The sequence below is a fragment of the Taeniopygia guttata genome, chromosome 3 (assembly GCF_048771995.1).
Source record: "Taeniopygia guttata chromosome 3, bTaeGut7.mat, whole genome shotgun sequence".
In the NCBI taxonomy this organism is placed as follows: domain Eukaryota; kingdom Metazoa; phylum Chordata; class Aves; order Passeriformes; family Estrildidae; genus Taeniopygia; species Taeniopygia guttata.
The window spans coordinates 66,575,830-66,598,823 of NC_133027.1; the positions used below are offsets into that span (position 1 = coordinate 66,575,830).

Genomic DNA, 22,994 nt, shown 5'->3' on the forward strand with positions numbered 1-22,994 from the left:
AATGCCAAAAGGCTTAAAATTTATCATGCCTACCTTCAGCAGTCTGGAAGTTAGCCTAGATTTCTTTTCCAAACTATCTACTGTCAACAAAGGTGGGATAGAGTGTTCTTGCATATCTAAAAATGAAGCTTCACAAAAGTTCCACTTCACACTTTTTCTAACTTAGACCAGGGACCTAATAACTAGCCTGCCTATCATAATTTAATATATTTTGTATATTTAGATTGCTGCATCTTTAAAGGGAAGAACTACAAAAAAAGATCAGGGTCAGACAATGCACAGAAACACCAAATAATTGCAAAGTGATCAGCAGCATAACCAATTAAGTTTTGAAAATTCTGTAGCAAACGCTTTTCTTGTTTTTTCAAACAGAGCACTTAGTGACAGCTTCAAGTGAAAACAAGTACAGAAAGTTTTAACTGATCATCAGACCAACACACATAAAAAAAGCATAATTTATTTATCATCTTTTTGCCATGAGTAAGCATTAACAATGAAATATTTAACTGTCAAAAGTCTTTATGAATATCTAAAAGCCTAATACAAATATCCAAACTATTAGTAAACATTTGTAATTTGAAGTGTTAACAATAAGACATTTAATAACTCTGCATTAAATCTAACAAGACTTTTATAGAAGAATATTAATTTACAGTCATTCTTTTTAACAACTCTTTGTACAATAAAAAAAATTAGATTTCTATTTTTCTGCTTCCATTTCCCACCCAACCACACACATGTTTTTGTTCTCAGACTGAGCTACTAGCCGATCAAGCCTGATGGTAAAAATCCTCTCAGCCAAGGGTCCAAGATCTCAGTTTCAGCATCCAGCTCAAATGTTCTTTGGGGAAAAATATCTATATTTTTGTATAATGTGCAAAGTGCAACTTTTATCCAGTGCCATCAGAAGTGTGTGCTGCTATGAACATCACCAAAGAATAAATCAGTAAAACTTAAGACTTCTCAATTTCCAATTGCTCTCTTACGGACAAATGTTAGATGATGTCTACAAAAACGACAGATCAAGTGGATTTTATCCTGGTGCTTACTGGTTCAGGTGCTTTCCAATTTCATTAGACCAAACCAATATTTTTACTCAAGTTCTTCAGTTTCCTCTGTAAAAAGGTCAGCCAAATCTGCCACTGTCAACACTGAGGCTTCTGACTGTTTCATGGAAGAGCTCGTGTGGCTGTGGGAAAAAATTGCACATGGGCATCAGAGAAAGAATCAGTGTAAGTAATGAGCTATGTGCACTGTAGACAGAGCACACAGTTCAGAGTCAATACCTGCTCAGCTTTGAAGCTCAGCAGGAAAGCACACCTTCTGTCCAGGAAACACATACACTCATCAGCTACTGCTCCTGCACATTTTAAGTAACATAAAAAGTCCATCTACTGTCCGCAAATGTGGTCAACACCAAACACTACAAAGGCAGCAGAACATGGAATAATCCACTTTGACGTCTTAACATTTAAGGGATTTGCTTGAGCTTCCAAACATGAGGTTTAATATTACTTTCAAAACATTAGCCCTTACATGATCACTTGACAATTGTACATCTATCCAAATTTTACGTGCAAAAGTAGTGCTACTTCACAGATAAGGATAATAAATCATTCTTGAAGAGCTAAAACTGAAATATTCCATAACTACAGCCAAAGATGTGCATGTAATTTTTAGTTTAATTATCTGTAACAGGCAAAATTTCCTTAAACTAAAGCCTCCTCCTAGATTTGTCATGTGTATACCATCTGGTTAAAAGGTACAAACCTCTTACACTGTCTGCATAAGGAATGTAAATAGCATTTTTAGTCCCGCTCCAATCCATCACTGCTTATAGATTTTGGAAAGCTAAACCACAGTGAGAACTGCTTTCTGTGTCTGCACACCAGCCTCATGCATGACTTAACATCTGGACAATAGTTGCATGGACTGTGAAACCAAGAAGTATGACACAGCACTGTCAGACGAGGTTTGTAGGATTAAAAAAATAAAATAACAAAAGAAAGAACCCATGTCCTGTGTTAGAGTTTATGATATATTGTTGCTCTAGTGGCAGGCTTAGTACTAGTCCATAAATTGCAAAGTTTTTATACCAATGAAAATAGGTAAACTGAAAAGATAAATCACACCATAATATATAATTTATTACTTGGGCTTTTATGAAATAAAATACACAAAACATAACCAAGATATTCTCCAGAGAATTAAAATACCTTAAGCTGCAAGTTACTGGAACCAGGTTAAAACTTTGAAAGTCTTAAAACTGTTTCGCCAATCAAAACAGTTTAAAGAACAGTTGAAATTATATATAAGATATACATTCTTAACCATAATAAAAGTATGGTGGAGAGCCACCTTTTCATTTTCAGTGCAATAATGGCATCTAAAAAAAATCAACACATACCTTCTATCTACAGTTTTCAGCATAGTCTGCATTCTCTCTTCTATTGTTGCTTTTATCAGGAACCTATGAACAATCGTAGATCTGAATGTGTTAAAAAAAAAGAAAACGCCACCATGAGTGAGAGAAGTTGCACTGTTACTGCCAAAGTTTATAACCATATTTTTTTCTCATACTAATTCTATCAAAAGTGTTGAAAATATGCCTCTGGTTTTTAAGAAATAAATATTAGAAGTGACTAGCAACTTCCATTGACATTTCAGAGTGCTTAGTGCTTCCCTGTAAACATACTTTCACTTTACTGATCACACACTAAATGAATGTAAGCTGTAAAATCCTAACATAGATACAGGGCAAAGTTCTGCTTTCTGTGTCCTTACTAGAAACATTCCTCCAGAGCCTAAAGAAAAAAGAGTTTTGCCCACTGGTTATATACAATGTTCATGCTTCATTGTCACAAATTATTCCAAGAGACAAGAGCTCAATATGATGGATAATTAAACCTAATACCCAGAGTTTTAATAATATTATTTTTGAAGACAGCAAAATATAACAATTTTTTTTAAAAAAAGAAGTCGGTAATTGTAGTCAGTAAACATTGGTAAAATACAAAATCCTAAATGTCAATAAACATACCACAAAATTACAATTCCATCTACGAAATAAAATTTCAAAAAATAAAGCAATAATTTAGAAAATGACAGGCACCAGAAAGTAAAATGGAAAAAAGTCAGATCCAAAGATAAAAATGAAAAAGCACAGCATGCTCCCCAGTATAAACATTTTTAAAGGTAAGGAATGCTTAGATGGTTTTCAGGTCTTAGGTTGAAACTTTGGCAGGTAACCTTTCACAGAAAAATGCAGGGGGAATGCTTTTGGATTTACAAGCAAAGGTCTATCTCCAAAAAAGAGAAGTAAATAAGAACTGAACTGGTAATAATTGCACCAGTGACACTAAACAGTATTCCCTAACGCTCAGTGTACTTGGGACACAGCCCTTTTTAAAAATAAGCCTAGCTGAAATTTTAATTCTTAAAAAGTACAAAGTATTCTTAGTGGTTTTATTGCAACATTTTTGCCACATCTTTAGTGCCAGCACCATGTAGAATTCCAGTGTGGACTGTTGCAATCAGTCTTTCCTATGCCCTCACAGTTAATTCAAAATATTTACCATCACACACAAATATCCACCTGTTCATAACATTCTTTCACGTATATTCATCACGTCCACTTCCAGAACACAACCCCCACTATTATTCTAGAGTATTGTTATTCCAGAATCTGCCGCAGTTACTTTTCTTCTTCATGTACTGGGCTTTAACTTTTATTTTTCTAAAGTCATGAGACCTTAGGAAAAACACACCTCACATGCTGAGGACCAACTTTCTAAAACCTTTTAAAAGTGCTACCTATGTCAGAGCAACAACACTGAAACAAACAAGAGATGCAAACTCATTAATGTCTTCAAAAAGACAGGAGCAAGGGCAGAACTGCGATTTAAAAACTTATCAGTTCTAATGAGAGTGTGCTATAACTTCCTTTTTGAAAAAAAAACCCAACTAAAAAAAGCCCAAAACAAGGAAAAAAAAAAACAAAAAACAAAAAAACCCAACAACTTAAGCAGCTCCTAATCTGGAGCTGAGAATGACCAGTTAGAAAGAGCCTCTCAAGGAAACTCCAAAAGACCATGCCTGAACGTAGCCATATATGACATAAATGATGAGTTGCTTGGACCTGCAAAGCTAAGACATTTCTGGACATTTTTGCAAGCAGAATTCCAAAGTTAAAAACTAAGGCAACAATAGCACACATAAAATAGGGCAGCAGCTGAACAAGGTTTTTTCAGATATATTCTGGATCATATCAAAATCATTGAACACAATTGTAAATCTTACTTTGTTTGGCCAATACGATGTACTCTGCCAATAGCCTGTAGCTCATGTGCTGGATTCAGAATGGGCTCCACAAGCAGAACATGAGTTGCTTCGATGATGTTTAGTCCATTGGAACCAGTGTGAAGAGGCAGCAGCAAAATATTGATGTTGGGATCATATTTAAATGCAGACAGGTTTTCCTAAAAGGCAAACATCACAGCAGTGTGACAAAAGCTCCTTAATGAAGAGCGTGGGGGACAGGACTGTATTTTCAACAAATTATGGCAATTAATACAGGCTCCAGAATAACAATCTTGCAGGTCTGTCACCCCAGAACAGATACAGGACAGTCTCAGGAAGGCATGAACTTCCTGCAACACTGATCAGTGTGTCTCATCCTTAACTTCCATGCCAACGCATCTTTCTCAAAAGTGAGGGCACTGTTTATCTCTAAATGCTTTAAACTAGAACTTTTTGAGATTATAATTTTTAGAATGAATAAGTTAGAGATCAAAGCTTCTGAAAGACAAATTTGCTGATTTTTTTAGTTTTGGAAATGAAGCAACAAAGTTAAAAGGATCAGATCAACTTCTATGAACTTGATTTTCTATGATTTTCCCACTGAAAATAATTTAAGAAAAATATCCTTTATGTACCTGAAATTTACTAATTCCATTGATCTGAGAAAAAACCATGTTGTTGTCATACAAAGCTTTTGAAATTATATCCAACACATCTTGCCACTGTAAAAAAAAAAACAAAACCACACAACACAATAAAAGTAACTCAACATTACAAACAGCAATGAAAACTAAAAAATAATTAACTTCCCTAACAAAGAGTAAATTTAAAAGCTTTTCAAAATGCTAAGATTTGCAATTTTTTAAAAAAATTGTGTGCTAGAAACCAAATCTTTCATAAAACTAAGGTAATTAGAAAGATCAACTTGAATAAAGGAAATTGGCAGCCATTGCAAAAACAATTTTACTATGTATCAAAAATATCTGGATATCACGTTTAAAATTTCTACTGCTTCCTTACTGCTTCTATTGCTACTAGAATTTCTACTGCCTTCTTACAAATCTGTGTTTGCTCTTTAAAGAAACAAGCTTTCACATCTGCTGACTATGATCATTATTCTTGTACCAGTCACAAGACTTTCCCTACAAATCCTAAAAACACTCAAATGGTTGTACAGAGTGATTCAACATTTTGGTAGCTAAACTAGCTCCTGAAAATATTATGAATGCTTTGAACTCAAAACACACATGCAAAGACAAGACAGAAAATGGTGATTAATACCGTTGAGAAAACTAAGGACTTAGCCCCTGGATCTTTAAATTGAATTTTCTTCAGTGTTCGGACCACAGCTTCCACTTTGGTGGAGTGACTTCCCTTTGAAAAGTCAAAGAAGTGCATTAGTAAAGTAGGATAGTAAAAAACTCCTTCCACATTCACCGCTTTATTAAATGATGTTATATTAGGTCTCTTACACATCTCACACAAAGTTTACGATTATCAGCCTTGAGGAAGGGCAGGTTAAGTAGCACTGAACTACGTTTACCTCTCCCTTATGATGGACTTCACTAGTATCAGCAGTGTGTAACAGCATGGGCAGCACATGAAGAATGAAGCGCCATGCAGACACACGCTCGAGGCAAAACAGACGGCCCAAGCAGGGCAGTGGTACTAAACGCACCCATTAGGCCTCCTGCAGTTTAACTTTGTGGCACAGTCTTTAGTGAATCTTTCAAATACACATTAAAATTTTCCTACCTTCACACCCCTTGAAAATAGATCAAGGGAAAAAACCTACCTGAATGCTATTTATGTTGCTTTTGTTTCTCATTCTGGCAACATCAAACTTACATTCAGTACAATGAAGCTTGTTAATTATATTTAAAGCAGTAAGAAAATTGCAAATATAATTAAGTTTTGAATGATGGCGAGCTGCAATGAAAAAATCTTTCTATTCTGCATTCAGAAGTATTTCAGTGCTTAACAAAACCAATAATTTATTCTACATCTTGTCCATTTTGATTTATGTACTCTTCCCTTTCACCTTAGGCCAGTGAAAGGATACAATAGGATGCAATTCTTTTTCCATCTTCAGTATGCACTTTCTATTACAGCAATTTTACCTAATGTCTTTTTTAAAGAAGCCTTTACTTTCTTACTACACACATCATCATTTCAAACTGTGCTAGATTCAGCAGGACAAATACAGTTTTATTTCTGTCTGCACCTGTCTTTTGAACATTGAATTAACTATGTTGGCTCACTACAATGACAGCTCAAATTTACTGAAGTCATGCTGTGTGCAGAATTGGCTGGGCAGGATGTCAGCAGTCTCAGCACAAGCTGAGAACCAGTGCTGGGCTGCTTGATCTCTCACACATTAGGCAGCTAACATGTAAAAGACTTTCTGCAGACTGTTTTACCAAAGGCTGCGTAAGCAGTGCCTTTTATTACCCAAAATCCTCCACAGTGATTCCAGTTCTCCATGTCACAGACACAGAAACTAACCAGCTCTCTTCCACATCATTTCTGCGGCACCTGGTAGACACTGACTGTCCATCTGTCTGTTTGCAAAGTCAGATGGACAACTAGCAATGCTTATGTTGGCAGGTGTTCTGATCTGAGAGGATGATATATTTGCAGCCCTATGATATATTTGCTGCCTGCCAGTCATAAACACCTACAGTTAAGAGATCCAAGACTAGCTTTTAGGACTTCCTACATAATTGATTTGGATCATTTGTGGCTTTTCCAATACTATTCATCTCTGACTCAGTGATGACAATCCTGGCTAATCTGTTCTAATTGTCTTTTCCTCAGAAACTATTTTTAGACTTTATCATAGGTTCTTTTCCCTGCTAAAACAGATAGCAAGCTTTAGGCTCTGTTGTTGATTTTTCCACTTTTCAGATTCTTGTAACTCAGGTGTCACAAAGGTGACTTCATACAAGATCAGAAAGGGGAACTACAATGCAGTAAAGAACAGCACAATGCTCAAAGTGGTCACAAGTTATCTTTTTAAACAAGATAACTGTGCAAAGTTCTTCATCCCTTTGTCTACATTATGTTAAATTATATTATACTTCTTGAACTTACAAGTGACTAAAACTTTGGCTCGGAGCACACACAAAAATTTTAGTTTTGTTCTCTGTGGAGAGATGAAACTGACAGAAGCGCTTTTGTTTTTCAGTCTGTCTTAAAAGATGGTATCCCTACTCATTACCCCTACACCATGTATTTTGTTGAATATTCAGAAGACTATTAATAAATAAATTGGCTAGTTCAAATTAATTATGGAACAGTTAACATTAGAACCAAAACTACCCTCTAACAAAAAAATTTCTTTCTCAGATGACAGGCTGGCAACATCCACTGTAATACTGACCAGACACAGGAAGCTTTTACAAAACCAAAACATGCAGGGATGCCAGTAATCTCTCTCTCAGTATAAACTGCTCCCATTTACAGTAGTCCTTTTGCACCTAATGCATTACCTTAAGATGGTTAGTGTCAGTAATATAAAAAGTTAGAAAGAAAGAAAGGTAGTGAATACTTTAATAGGGATTGAGAAAGATCAGATTAAAATAAAAACACTGAATAAATCACACAATTTTCGTATCTGTCCTGAAAGATACTGATCTTAACCTCAGAATTCTATAAAAACCATAGTAAGTTTGTTATTCTTTGTAAACTGTAAACTTAAAAGGAATGAGGTAGAATTTTTTATTTTTAACAATATTGCTTGTGAAGTAGTAAATACAGTAAAGCCACAGTGTACATTTTTAGTTTTTCATGAACTAAGAATCAGCTTTGCTCAAACAAATTCACACAAAATGCATATTTTTGTATTATTTTTGCTTTGTTCAAAGTTTTTGATGCAGAAATACTTCAAGAAAACACTACAACTCTTTACACAGAACAGCAGATGACATGTTCTTTTAGTGTCTTATTTATGAAATTTGGTTATCCTAGTTATTCTTTAATGTAATTTATAAAACATATTTGAAATTTTGTTAGAAACAGGGTGATATCTCTAAACTGTATATGGAATTAATATGCAAAAACCCCTGAATGAAGTGATGTTCTGAGAAGTAGCACCTGAAAAATACAGCCTATTTACTCCCCCTGGTGCCACATACTGTCAACTACTTTAATAATTCGAGTTAGGAATCATCTACTCATAAAATGGAATTCCATTTGTCCAGGGAGGTTGAAATAACTAGGTGGTAGCGATGTCTACAATACAGGGCAGCAACACCAGAAATTGTGCAAGGTTCAAGGAGACTTGCACAGATACCATTGAAGCCCATCAGCACAACTAGTTATTATTTTATTATTTTATACTATACTAATCAGATTAAAATTATGACAAATCCAGCTGTATTATAACCATATTTTAATGAAAGACAGCAGCATCTAGATCGAAGTATTATCAATGTATTTTACCTTTGCATTTTTGCCCAGAATCCTCTACTTTTTCCACAACTGCAATAAACACAGGTTTTTTTGTTTCTTCAAGACATTAATACAGAGCAGACCTGTACCTATGCACTACATATAAGTCAGTATTGCTTAAGACTCATGGAGATGCTGTCTCTTCAACCCAATGAAAACTCTCCTTTAGTAAAAAAAAAAGCTGATACAACAGTGCAATCAGGACTGAATTCCTACATGTTTGTGTCTAGAGGTTTTGTCATTAGGACAAACTATTTCTAAAACCATGTAATATACTTGTCAGCCCAAATGCAGTATGCTACAAAACACAACAAATATGCAGTGCTGAAAGTTTGGGCCACAGAGCTCCTACAAACAACTTACCTTTACAGGAATATCATCCTCCTGATTTGCAGCTTCTGCAGTGAAGACATAAGATATTTCTTTATGACATGTTGTCTGCCTGCAAATGGCACATTTAATTGAGCTCCGGCGGGTGCCAACGCTGTACTGCTGGATGATGATTGCTATGCACTCATTACAAAAACAGTGTCCACACGTCAGCACTGCCCACTGTGCAGGAAACAAAAAAACCCAAACACAGTTTCAGTTTTGGGCCAGTGCAAAAGAAAAACAGTGTACTAATCTATGATAAATTACATTTTCATGGAGAAATTACATTATTTTCATTATATTAATTAATATATGTTAATTAATTAATGTATTAATTAGATTAAAAATAATTTTTTACAATTGTTACAATCTAGTTGCTAAAAAGCCTGAATTTTAAAGTTTTTCAGCATAGAGAGATTCATGATCTACAGGAAGTCTCTGAATTTACTGTTCATTGCTCGCATTGTCTCAGTTTTGAGCTTCAGGAAAGACATTACAATCTTCCATTTCTATGAAAGATGATTCTAAATGCCTCATATATAAACACAGATTAAGTATTTACATACTTCTAAAATATTACAAAAATATTTTTCTTTGCCTTTGCTACAATTCTTTATCTGTGCATTCATATTAGATTGGTCTTATTTAATAAGCGATAGAAAAAATGGTTTAAGTTTTCCCTACTGGTAAGTCCAAAACAGCATCTTTCAACTTAAGAAGAAAAATTTTATACAGTGTCTTAATCTCTTTTTGACAGAATATATGTGAAGAAAGATGGCATTGCAGAAGCTGTTCTCCCCTTGTGAGCCTAGAGCATCTACATGTCAGCCGGAACCTTCCATAATAGAGAAGCAATTTGTAGACCAGTAGTTTTGAAATCCAAAATAATATCTTTTGCTGTACTAGTCTGTTCTTTATGCCATTCCAAGAGGAAAAACTAGAAGATTTCATGGGACCAAGTAGCAAAGGGATTGACTAAACCACTGATTATCAAGTAGGTCTTTTAGGCTTTGTAATGTTTTTTCAATTGTGCATAAACACAATAAGAAGTATTTTAAACATGAAAGCTGCTATCATCTAATGAAGCAGTCTTGCTGTTAAGAAAAGATAAAGAAAGTTAAGAGATTATTTTCCCTTTCAGTGAGCTCTTCCAGCTCTGAGATAAAGAATAATGGCAGTTAACGGGACTAACAGCTGCTCTCTGTAAAAACCTGTATTACCCTTGGAAGAAAAGCACAGAGGGAATTTTGGAAATATGGCAGGACAGCAGTTCATGCTACATGTCTATAATGCAAAGAGAAGTTAAACCTCCTTAAAATAGCTACCCTAAAAGAAAGAGACAATTTAGTTTTACCATATACGAGTCCTTTTATGATTTCCCTAATGCATGGTAAGTCAAGTTTAAATTATGGCTTTGTACTTAATGATATAGATTAAGTCTCACTTGAATTTCAAGTCCTGCAGCTTAGCAGGGAAAGAAATCCACATTGCCAGTATCTATTCTATTGGATTTTGCTACTGTTTGCATATGTAATATCCTTTTCTTTGGAAGAAAAAAAATACTGTCAATTGGAACAATTACAATAGAATACAATAGTATCAATAGGAGTTTACCTACTTCTTCTTTCTGTTAGCTTATAAATGGAAAATAAAACTTTCTGACAAAAGTATAACTTCAGAGTTATAAAAGAATAATGAACACAATTGTTGGAACACTTAAACACTGATGTCAAAATTTAAAAGAAGCAGAGGTGCTTGAATCTGAGAAAGATATTATTTCAGCAGAGAGGCTGGTTGATACATTACAGAAACAGCTCGTTTGCCCTGTTTCAATACAACATTAATTTAAAAACATATCTTGACAATTTGACACACAACTGCCTCACATCTGGCTAAAGATGTTTTAAAACTAAAACCTGCTGAGTAAGTATCTTACCTGTCTTCCCAGTTGACGTGCACAGATTGGACATGGTTCCGGGTTAACTCCTCCAGTAGTTTTGTCCTGAGACTATAAATTAGAAAAAAAAAAAAAAAAAGCTTTATATTTTGTTATTGTATATTTAAAACAAGCTTCTAGAAGAAATCAAACCAATCAAACCAAATCAAACCAAAACACTGTGTGAGCAAATTAAAAGCATATTCATGTACTCAAGTCCATCTTGAAGAATTAAAAAATATGTAACTTATGGTAAGCAAAAGGAGTACTTTTCATTCTACAGTCCCTCTGATGGCATCTGCAGCTCTGTAACAGCTCTGAAAAATCGTGGTAAAATACAAGCTTCAAACAAGAAACTCCATATATTTCCTATCAGCTTCACATGGTTGCAAAACCACTTAAATTTTACTCAATTATGCTTACTTTAACATAAATGCACTTATGCAAACACTATGATTAAAATAACATAATACATGGAGGTTGTCTGTTTTGCTTTATTTTTTTAAAACACTTACTTAAACTCCAGACATGATTATTCTTCTGTTTCACTAAGTTCTTTGTAAAATACCAAAGGTATGCAGAGACATACATAATTTTATAATTCTTACACTAAACATGGTCCAGTTAGTTTTAATGAAAACTTTACACATCTAAAACTAGTTCATAGTTTAATAACCACGTAATTAAACAAGTTACTAAAATATATAATGCAATAAAAAATTTTATGAGCACACAGTAACACAAAGAACAGCACACAATTTCAAAATGTAGCAAATCTTCACAGAAAATACAAAAATTTCTTAAGATGGAAGTTTTAAATAAAAATAATGGTAGATTTCTTCCCTTCCACAGATAAACAGAGTACACCACTTAGGTAAAGACCAAGGAACCATTAATCTTACTTTCTCCAGATTAGTGAGGTATAGAAGTTGTCCTAATTTCTTTTGAAGCTGTGATTTGGCAACTGCCTTGTCATTCAGAAGTTTCACTCGATTTTGCTCTACCTATGAAAACAACATTAAAAATCTGTTAAAGGGGAAAAAAAAGTTAAGTTTTAGAATAATTTACTGAGTAATTTACTGGCAACAGACAGAAAACCAGCTCATGCTGGAAATTTAAGACATGCTTCTGCCCAGGCAAAATTGATTATCTACTCCTTTCCTGTACCCAGTATGAACACAGCACCATAAATGGGCTGAGATGCAGAAGGGACACAAAATTGCTTATTTACATTATTGGTTCTTTACAGAAACAAAATGAAATTAAAATAACCAAAATTTTTAGATGTTTCTTTTGAAGTTCCTTTAATTTATCATCTCTTTTCTTTCAATTGTGTATATATATATATATACCAGAATAACTGCTGGTTCCAAAAACAGTGTGTAAGAGACAATTATTTTCTTTACATTTCTTAGAAATTTCCACTTTTGATTTAACCTATACAAAGACAGAAACATCAAGCTGAATTTTTTAAAGATTAATTACAGTAATAATGGAGAAGTTTAATATTGCAGAAGAGGCAGGCACCTGAAGGATGAAGGCCAAAGAAGTGGATGTTTCTTTAATGGCTGCATATACATGCATAAATCTTAAGACTTTATTAGGCATTTGTTAAGCAAAGTGCTCCTTTTAAAAAATTGTTTTAATACAGAGATGAAATTTATTTCCTTATAGAAAGAAGCAATTTTATCTAACTCAATCTCACAGAAAAAAAGCACAAAATGTGTCTATAGAAAATACACTTCAACTGGTGCAAAAAAAAATTAAGAGGTTAAATCAACCCAACATTTTCTCTGTCATCATAAACAGAGTCAGGGGTAGCCCAGAAATTTCAAAATATTGGAAAAAAGATTCTTCTTTGATGTGTTTATTTCTGTTTTATATAGGTATTTGTGAAAAGTATTATTATGGGTAAGGAATCAGGTCAACTTAATTTTCCACCCAGCTTGGAAAACTGGGCAATTGTAGAGAAAGGAAGTTGCTGCTGCTGAAAGGACAGCAGCCTCTTGGAAACATGCCACTCTGTCAGAAGGCTAACAAAAATATATTAAAGTAACAATTACAAGCTCAAAATGGCCCATGTACTTAAGGCAGAAATAGGTAAGAATTCTATACTCCTCCAAGCCTCTCTGAAATGAAAAGAGAAACACATTATAGACATTATACATAGATTCAGATGCTGATTTTATTTTTGTAGTAGGTAGGTTCCTTCAAAAAGAAACCATTCTTTCCTGCCCAGTACTCTACCTCATGTGGTTCTATAATGTGGTGCACTGGTGGATTTGGTTTTGGCTCATCGGGGTGACGCACTCTCAGTCGTTCTGTCGCCATAGCCAGTTCATCAATAGCAGACACGTGATCCCTAAGGACCATCCAATACTCATGAAGTAACTGTAAGAAAATCCCAAACAAGTGAACAGCAGAACTGAATTGAGTTACACTTACATGATCCTGCCATACAATGTAAAATGAAATGTGAGAATCTTTTTGGAGAAAGAGACAGCATTCAGCCACAACACAACTAATTATAATGGAAAACAAGCAGTTTAGACATCATTTTGCCTGCTCTCTTCTCCAGTCTCTCTGGATAAACAGCTAGAAATAGCTGTCACTCGTTTCTTCTACAACTACTAGTATTACAATAATTAATGCAAATAAAAATTCAGAAACAATGTCTTGCAAAACAACAAAAAAAAAACCCGCTGAATAAAAAAAGAGTTATTTCACAGAGTATCATTCTTGTAACTCGGTATATATTAGAGTAGTAAAGACAACTGAATCAATATTTCCAATTCACAACAGACAGAATCATAACACTGGTCTTCATTCACACTGACATATTAGTCCCATCTTTTGTTTCCTAACATAAAGGCACATGAAAAGACTGTTCCTTCGTCACAAGACTTCAGGAAAGTAACCTGAATTACAGAATGGACCAGTGTTGGATTTGCTGAGTCTTGTTACATTCTGATTCAAGTAAACAGATGAGCACATTTAATTATATCTTTATACTGTCCTAATAGATGCAATTATATTGCTTAGTAATTTGATTAGTAGCCAGTATAGCTTTTAGAAACTATTAGCTCACATATAAATAATTTAAAATAAAATCCTGTAATAAGCACTGTGGAAAAGGTTGGTAGGCAAACCCTAATTTCAGGAATACAACTTAGATGTGCTAATATTCAGCTGCAATTTGTTCATAATAAATTAAATGGATCACACATCTGTTTGATCACCATGTAATTTACTGTACCTTATATTCCTTTTTCCATGCTTCGAAGAGCTCCAGGAATACGCTCCCTTCTTCGGTTAGCCTAACATCCATTCGGTGAGCTTTGGCAAAGGAAAGAAGAGCTTTCAAAGCACGCTCAGTCTCACTGGTTGCCCAGAGCCCTCTGCTAGTGGTGGGCAAACGGTCATCAACAAGCCCTTCTTGGTCTTCTATCATCTCCTCGAATATTGCCCTTTGGCCTTTAACACTTCAAAACAAATCAAACACAGCACTTAGCACTGATTTTGTACTTCCACATCCATCGGTACTTATTCATCATTTATTTTAGCTTTCTTATATATGATTAAAGGATAATGCAAACCAAGCAAATATAAACAGCTGTATTATTACCTAATCAAAAGCTTGCTTTGAACACAGTGACCTTGGTACCAATCTTCAGGCCATTCTGTCACCCCAAAATAATCTATAGCTTTTGTAAAGGCTTACACATCTAAATCATCTTACAGTAGTTATTAATGTCATATTCATTTAAAAAATTTAAATTCTGACTTTTTATATAAGCAAGAATTACAGTTAAACTTGGATGCAAAATTTGCTGTGTATTGCACTGTGAAAGAACAGTACAGCTTCCCAGTTCTCTCCTTGACAAATAATGCTAATTTAGAAATAATCAATTCTTCCTGATTCCAGCAGTCATGAGGCAGAACTCCCACTGGTAAAAGACTTCTCAAAATATTTTCTGAGTAACCTCAAGACTTTTCAATCCAATTTTGACATTGTGACGAATATGAGGGAGAGAAGTCCAAAACAAAGCATGCACAGAGTTGTAATCTATGTCTTTCAGTACTGCCCACTATGTGCACTTCTCTGACACTCCTTCCAAGGTGTCACCCTTCTTCCAGCTTCATCCTGTCTGAGATCCATTCTCTCATTGTAACATTAAATGAGGGTGGTATTATACCACTTGCAGCTGGACTCCAAGTAAATATTTACACAAATATGAATATGTGTTAAATTAGCATACTTGTATTTATATACATGCTTTCTGAACATGCCACCACTTCATTTCAGATGTATGGTCATATTATAGTGGCTTGAGAGAAAGCAGCATGCATTCATTCCTTGAACACCATTTCTTCAAATTAAATTTACACAGAAAATTAAACCTAACAGAACTACTAACAAAGCAATCAGCAAGAAGTCTCTGTCATTTGGTCATAAACTTATTTCAGACAACATAAACCAATCCAACTTTCACTTTTTCTAACAGTGAGAAATTTGTAAAGCTATGAACTTACCTATGCATAAAGAGCTTTGACTCATATTCTGTGAATAATTCGTCAGCCTTACAAAAGACACAGCTGCAACACAGGAAATTGAAAACAGATGCACTCAATTTCATCAGAAACCAAATTATCATAAGCCCCTATTCCAACATAAAAAACTACACAAAATCCTTAAAAAAGAACAAAATAACAGTCATATGTACAATAATATAGCTGACACTAGAAAATTTTATGAAAGTAAAACCAAAGGTCATGATCTAACAAATAGGCCTGTGATATCTGTGTGCATACATCTCCTGAGTACATAATAAAGGCTTTATGTTATTTCAAATAAAGGAAAATTTAGTAATAGACATCTAAGGTATATTTTCAGTTTTCAAGACCTACTTGTTAAGTGGAAGTCTAACAGGTCGCAAGTGGCAGATAGTGGCAGCCTCAATAACCTGCTTTGAAGGAGGGCCTTCTAAGTTTTTCACTGCTTCTCTTACAATCTTCTGGAACTTCTTCACTTCATCCAGCTGGGTTGTGAGTAGGTATTGAAGGCCTCTGCAGTCACGGAATCTGATTTAAAGAAAAAGGGAAATTACTGTACACCAAGACAGAAAATCCAAACCTGATTCAGTATTTTAAAGTAGAAGAAAAGTAGCTAAATAGCAATCTAGAACAACATACAAAGTTGATACCACAAGCAAATGCTTATTACTACTACATGCAATGCTGTCAGAAAGCACTCCAGCATATCCCCAGAGCTGATGCCTGGTATTTTTAGAACAGAAAGACTCTTTCCAAGACTTGAGAGGTGTGGCCAAATACTGGTAGTGAACACCAACCTGCAATATTCTGGTCTACAATGCAAATCAACTAAATGGAAACCACTGCACATACAGTCTTACTTGTATTTGCTAACCAACAAAATGATTTTCAATGTCAATGCTGTGCAATTCACAGCAGACACATGGACCCATCACTAAAATACACTTCATTCAGCAAGTTAGCTTTCAAAGTTAAATTTATTAAATGGACATAACAGTAAACTATTCTCCTAAAACCTAGCTGTCTTTTGTGATTAGAGGGGTGTTGTGGTAATGAATACAAACATAAACACAAGTTAAGCACTTCCTACATTGTGTTTTGACAATGAGAGCAGAAGTCTCTTGCTGAAAGAAAGTGCATCATTCCTACAAGGTCTGAAATTGATGTACAAGACTGTGGTTCTACACTACATGGAAAGTTTGATCCAAGACATCCATTTTGTGCAGTGCAGAGAGCAAAGCACAGGTTTTACACTACTAAAGCTTGACATTCAATATGACCTATTTTTGTAATGTGCATTTTAATATAACGTAGACAAAGTCTGCCTAACAAGGCAATCTGAAAATACATGTAAATTGAAACCACGAGTCTGCTGTTAATATCATCAGTTGCCAAATAATATCAGCTTTATAAAAATCTCCCTCACTATACCATGCATTAATCATATCCAGTACTCAATTCAGAATACTTGTTGCTTCCACCATTGACCATTAGAACTTGATAAGGCACTGTTTTTTAAGTTTAAGTTAAATTGAGGGAAGACCTTATTGCTTTCTATATTTATCGAACTGGAACATACAGAGAAGACTGAGTCAAACTTTTGTCAAAGGCACCTGGCAAAAGAACAAGAGACAATGTACACATGATGCAACACAGGAAATATTAACTAGGTAAAATAATTTTAATGTCTTTTTTTTCCACCAAGTGTGCCAAATACTGGAACAGGCTCCACACAAAGACTATTGAATCTCCCTCCTTGGAGATACTTAACAGGACAAATCCCTTTGCAGCTTTGCTGGATTGAACAAGCTTCAGTCTGGATCTTAAAAAGGGGTTTGATTTAACCGACCTCTGACTGTCCCTTCCGAATTCATTACTCTATAATTGAACCCAAAAAGAAGCAGTACATTATTGTCTTGGAACATGAAACCAACTTCAAATTCTTTGCTCAGAAAAACAGTGATGCTATTTTATGGTGTTACACAAGGATTTTCTGATATTGTCTGTTTACTTTCCATTTAAGCAAGCCAATTTCTTTTACAGGTTACTCAATTTTAATGTAATAAACTTTGAATTCTTCTTACTCGGCAGGTTCATGAGTATAGAAGACTGTAAAACCACAGCAGATAATGCAGAAGAACATTTCAAAGAATGCTTATCTAAGAGAAAACGGTTTTCTTTCCAAGTCTGCTAAAGTCTGCTATCTAGTTGCGCTTTTTCAGGGACTGGCTTTGAAACATAATTGCAGTCCAGATGCTCTGAAACAAAAATGCCTGCTATCCAATTGCAACAGCTAGCACAAGCTAGTAAGAAGACCTGAGTAGATTTAACTGCATTTAACAGCCTATTTCAGTTATTCTCTTACTTCTCTGCCATGGAGAGTTTACTTGTCTGCTGTTTGTAGTTGCAGGTTATTTCGTTTTGCACACGTTGAACAAGCTCCTCATCGATGGCATACTGTATTGCTGTCTGGATGACATCCAACCACCAAGGAGAACCTGAATGTATCTGTATGAAAAACAAGAGATTTATCCTTGAACATTCAACAGAAAACAAATCCACTCATTGCAGCAGAGGCGTATACTGATCTTTAAGCCATGGTCAAAAACAGACTGGCTAATTCCATGAAAAGTGGAGGATAAGCATGATTAAAACACATCCCGTCTTCTGTTGACATGTAAACATGGGACCAAAAAACTGTCTACATTCTCCGTATCTTTAAATTCCTTCAGTACAGTCAGATTCACCACGGCTATCTACACAGAACAGCCACACAAAGATACTGTGATCTCAAAGTTTCTTCTCTCTCTCAAAAACAAACGAAAATCATTTAATCAGAGAAAGCAAAGTTCCCTGTGAAATTTTAACAGGTGAAAGATAAACAGCGAAGAGTTCTGGATAAAAAGATGAAAATAATATTCTTTAAAAATGCCAGAAGTCAGAGACAAAACATTTAAGAGGTACCTGCCTTTCTTTGAAGTTCCCGAATGGTTTGAAGAACTGGCTGTAAGGCCTGATGGGCTTCTGCAACTTCTGCGTTGGATTTACTCATATAATGCTGTCGGAGTTGTTCAGCCTGTAAGGAAATAAAGAGTCTAAACTATGCACAAATCATATTTGTGAGGAATACTGCAAACAGAAAAACTCCCCAATTACCATACTGCTTTTAAATGGTTACTATCAATGTGCTACCCACCTTCATTTGTAAGCAATATTTAGCAATATCTTTTTCTTCCTCCAGAATCCAGCATTTATTAGTAAGCCACAAAAAACATGTGAGAAGACAAATTACTACTGGGATGCTAACTGTACAACTTTGCTTTTGGGTAAGCCCAAACAACACAATAAGAATAAAATGCATTACAAAAGGGAACCGGAATATAACTCAGTATTCTTACTTGTCTGTGTTGAATAAACAAACAATAAAAAGATCCAGGACAATTGAACTTACTGACATATAAAACTTACTCATAAAAAAACAAGAAAGGCTTAAATTTCATTACATCAGTTATATTTTTTTTTCAGATAAATTTTAACAGTGAAACCCCTCTTGGCATGTAAGTGCTACCACTATAAAAGCAGTGCCAGTTTATTTTGTATTTTAGAAACTGATGAACAAACAATCAAAAGTAACATGTATCTTCCACCATTACATACTGATTTCACTACATACATTTATTTTGTGCATTTTAGTGTATGTTTAAGTCTTTTTGTGTTTGCAGTATTCCTCACATATACAGATAATACATTGTTGTTACAGAGTCCAGTTTACCTGGAGTGGACAGGACTTGAAAAAGGTAGCTATGAAAAACCACCTCTGTATCTCATTTATAAACAAAACAAATTTTCTAACAGCTTTCTTCATAATCATGCCAGGATAATGTGGTATTTAAAAATTGCTAGAATTACAGGCCAATAAAAAACAGGCAATAGTTCTATAGAACTTCTATAAGGCAGGGACAAACTTTATATATTAGGAGAACAAGGCTCATTAAAACAGAAAAAACTGCCATGCTTACATAGAATTTGCATAAAAATGATAAAATATCAGAAGATAGCCATATAGTAAGACAGATACTCATCACCAGCTTAAAACAGGAGAGGCTGGAAGAACTGGGCCTGTGCAACTTGAAGGAGAGAAGTTCAGAGATTACTAAAGAACAGCTTCCTAGCAGGCAGAAGAAAATCACCAAGACTGGGAGTCCAGGCATTTTACTGAAGAACATGGCAAGTGAACAAGGAACAATGGCCATAAATTGCAACAGGAAAAAAAATCACACAGAGCCTCCCTACTATAAGATATATGAAGTACTGGAACAGGCTACTCAGTTAAGTTGCGAAATCTCTTTCCTTGGAGGTTTTAAAAGGCCAGTTGGATAAAGCCCTGGGATACCTGGACAGAAATCCATGTTGACCTTGCTCTGAGGGGGAAGATCAGCTAGAAACGTCCCAAGGTCCCTTTCAGCCCAAACAGTGACACAATAATGAAGTTCTCTTACAAATGCTGTCCTTGTGTCCACTCCAAGTACCCAGCAGGGAAGAGTAATCCCAGCTAGTTTGCCAGTTTAAGATTAAGGACATAGTTAATCTTATGCATACAGAAAGTGATATACAGGGATTTGCCCATCTGATCAAACAAAAATAAACTTCACCTACAGAAAACTGAATATTTGAAGTTAAAAATGAGGAATGCTAAAGAAAATGTGAGGAAATACGGGACTCAGAAGAATTCAGGATGACACATTCTTTATCATTATCTTATTCTTTTTCTTTACATCTATGTAAGTAATTTCCACAAGAACATGGGGGTGGGGAAACAGCATTTTAGAGGTAAAAACGATTAAAATTTCCAAAAATACGTTCTCAAGAGAGGCCACCAGCATTGAGAACCACAATATTGTATTGGACATTTCTGCTCTCATCACACAGTAAACAACTCTTGATTTTACTAAGTTTAAGGAAAATGTATGTAGTTTATGCAAAAGCTATTTCTTTTGAAATGAAAAGAATGGCTGTTTCTTTAGTTGGAGAAAATGCTGAGGTGACAAAAAATAAAAATGTGTTCTTTAATGCTTATGTAAAAACAAAATACGATTACCTCTTCTGCAAGTCGGCTATCACGCAAAGTTGGGGGAATTCCTGGGTGCTTTGCCAACAATTCCATCAAATTATGTGTAGAATGAAGTCTCTAAATACACACAAAGTCAAAAGCAATAATGAAAAAAATCCATTGCAACATCCGTGACAGGAAAAACCTGAAGAGCAATGAAAGCTTCCAGCAAGAAATTAGCATGCATTTAAAATCAGTTTTGTCTTTCTCTACTAATGGAAGAGAAAGATTCCATCTTTATAAGATGGAAGCATCTTATAAAGAGAAGAAAGATTCCACATTTTACTAGGATAGGAAATGACAGGAAATGAATTATTAAAAAGACCTTATTTAACATCCCAAAAGCAAATCAGCAGGCAAGTGTGATACCAGTTCATCAGATCCTATGCCATACTCACCCTCCTAATTAAAACAGCCCCTGACTATTATGAAAAACAAATTATTTATCTCAGAGCACTTTCATTGGTAAATGTCTTTTGGAATATTCTGAGGAAACAATTCATTTAGCCTATCCAAAGCAAAACAAAGTGTAAAGAAAAGACCAGATCCCAAGAGCTATAATAATTTTTCATATTTTTCATATTTTTCATTTCTCTGAAATAAAAGATATTGAAAAACACATGACCTTTTGGTATACTTTTAGGAAAAATAAATTTGATTAGTAATATAAACTCTGCTCCTCTTCTCTGGCATCACCCTTTGTTTCTCAAACCAGACCAATAATCTGCTTCCTGCACAGCTCCCACAAACTCATACTGATAACCTCTACTATCATGAACTTGTGCCCTTCTCACATCCTGGATTCTCTTCACTTCTGCCCTCTCTGTCACTTAAGAGGACTGGCCAGCAGTGATTTGCCATTATCCCAAAGAGCTAATCCTACACAACTAAGACTTAACAGAAGTAAAATTTTATTACATTAAGGCAATATTAGGCAGCATATACTTTGAGGGGAAAAAAAAAAACCTCATTGAATTGTACAATCCAGTAGAACAATATAGTTAACAATCTATGAGCAGCTTAATAAGTTTATGCTAACACATCTATGCTAAGGGAAAAAAGCCACCAGGAAGTCACAGAGGAAAAGGAAGAATCAAAGAAGCACAACAGAGATGTCAGGTGACCACACACAATACAATCGAACAATAATTTGCTCATGGAAGCAAATAAACAGACAACTGACCACTTCTTACCTATGTGTCACTAACATTTTAAATCTCTTATTATGCTGAAGAAAATTTTGGCCAATTAAGAACTGATAGTTCTTGAAGAACTATAAACACGTTACTTAGAGAGCTATTGACTTTTTTATGAGGAAAATATATTAGTATTTTAAAATAGTATTCAAAAGGCATGAAGTCAAATACCCGAAGATAAAAGGCATTTCAATTCTTTTCCATGTTTTGATGCCCTTTTATCTTCTGCAGTGCAAATACTTTATTATTCTCTATCATTTGGCACATTAATATCAGTCTCAGTGCAAACCCTGCATTCTGTAATTGCAGGATGTAATACAACACTGTTGACATGAGCAGTCACAGTCATATGCACCAGTCTAGGAATTCAGCTTGTTAACCATACTGCAGAACAGCAGGTGGAGATCACACGCTGCTTCAGGGACATCAAGAAAACGCACAAGCAGGTTTTTAGAAAGAGAGTAGCTTTTTTTTTTTTTTTTAAAAGGAAACATGAAGGTCATGGGAGTCATGGGACAGATTCCTATCTAAACATTGTGATGAAAAGATTATTATCATTACAGCAGGCTGAAAGAGTAATTCAGCATACCACTGAGATGAAGAAAAGACTTAACTATGTCTCTTTACATTTCAATGCTCACTCACTTGCAAGGAATCTGTTTTGAGCTTTTCTTTGTGCTCTTCAGATGATCTTAGTACTTCTCTGTACAGCTCCGCAGCCATTGCATATTCTCCTGAATTAAAAAAGAGTAGCAAAAACACAGACACATTGCGTTGGTTTTCAAACATACAAACTGCTATAATATTGTAAGTGTTACATTACTTGGAACATACTAACATGTTCTCAGAGACTCTGCATAATAAGCACCTGTCTTCAAGCAATTCTTTCCTAGTCATTCCTCCCTCCAAAATTGGTAAAAGACAGAATATGACATTCTATAAAGACCAATGAAGTTTCCAAATTAAGTATCTTTTGTGACTGTAAGATCTGTAAACCTCTTACTCTTAAAATATGTATTCATGGTTGCATAAATCCAAATAAAAAAATTCATGTTGCACTTAAAAAAATCATCTA

General features: G+C 34.9%; 1 protein-coding gene across 2 annotated transcripts in view; it reads right to left on the bottom strand.

The window, feature by feature from the left end:
• Positions 1-437: 437 nt before the first annotated feature.
• The window catches only part of SHPRH (SNF2 histone linker PHD RING helicase), a 49,212-nt gene continuing 26,655 nt past the window's right edge, over positions 438-22,994 (bottom strand). Inside the window, exons 15-30 of one of the 2 annotated variants that reach the window (XM_030268160.4) lie at positions 22,565-22,653; positions 20,712-20,801; positions 18,582-18,689; positions 17,979-18,121; positions 15,968-16,141; positions 15,593-15,655; positions 14,316-14,541; positions 13,307-13,450; positions 11,962-12,063; positions 11,060-11,131; positions 9,115-9,303; positions 5,581-5,673; positions 4,935-5,021; positions 4,300-4,478; positions 2,408-2,488; positions 438-1,189 (exon numbers count right to left, since the gene is read on the bottom strand). In XM_030268160.4, the coding sequence (XP_030124020.4) occupies positions 1,093-1,189; positions 2,408-2,488; positions 4,300-4,478; positions 4,935-5,021; positions 5,581-5,673; positions 9,115-9,303; positions 11,060-11,131; positions 11,962-12,063; positions 13,307-13,450; positions 14,316-14,541; positions 15,593-15,655; positions 15,968-16,141; positions 17,979-18,121; positions 18,582-18,689; positions 20,712-20,801; positions 22,565-22,653 (1,937 nt within the window). In that variant the 3' untranslated portion in view covers positions 438-1,092. The remainder of the gene's footprint in view (positions 1,190-2,407; positions 2,489-4,299; positions 4,479-4,934; positions 5,022-5,580; positions 5,674-9,114; positions 9,304-11,059; positions 11,132-11,961; positions 12,064-13,306; positions 13,451-14,315; positions 14,542-15,592; positions 15,656-15,967; positions 16,142-17,978; positions 18,122-18,581; positions 18,690-20,711; positions 20,802-22,564; positions 22,654-22,994) is intronic. The other variant, XM_030268161.4, reaches the window with a different exon arrangement.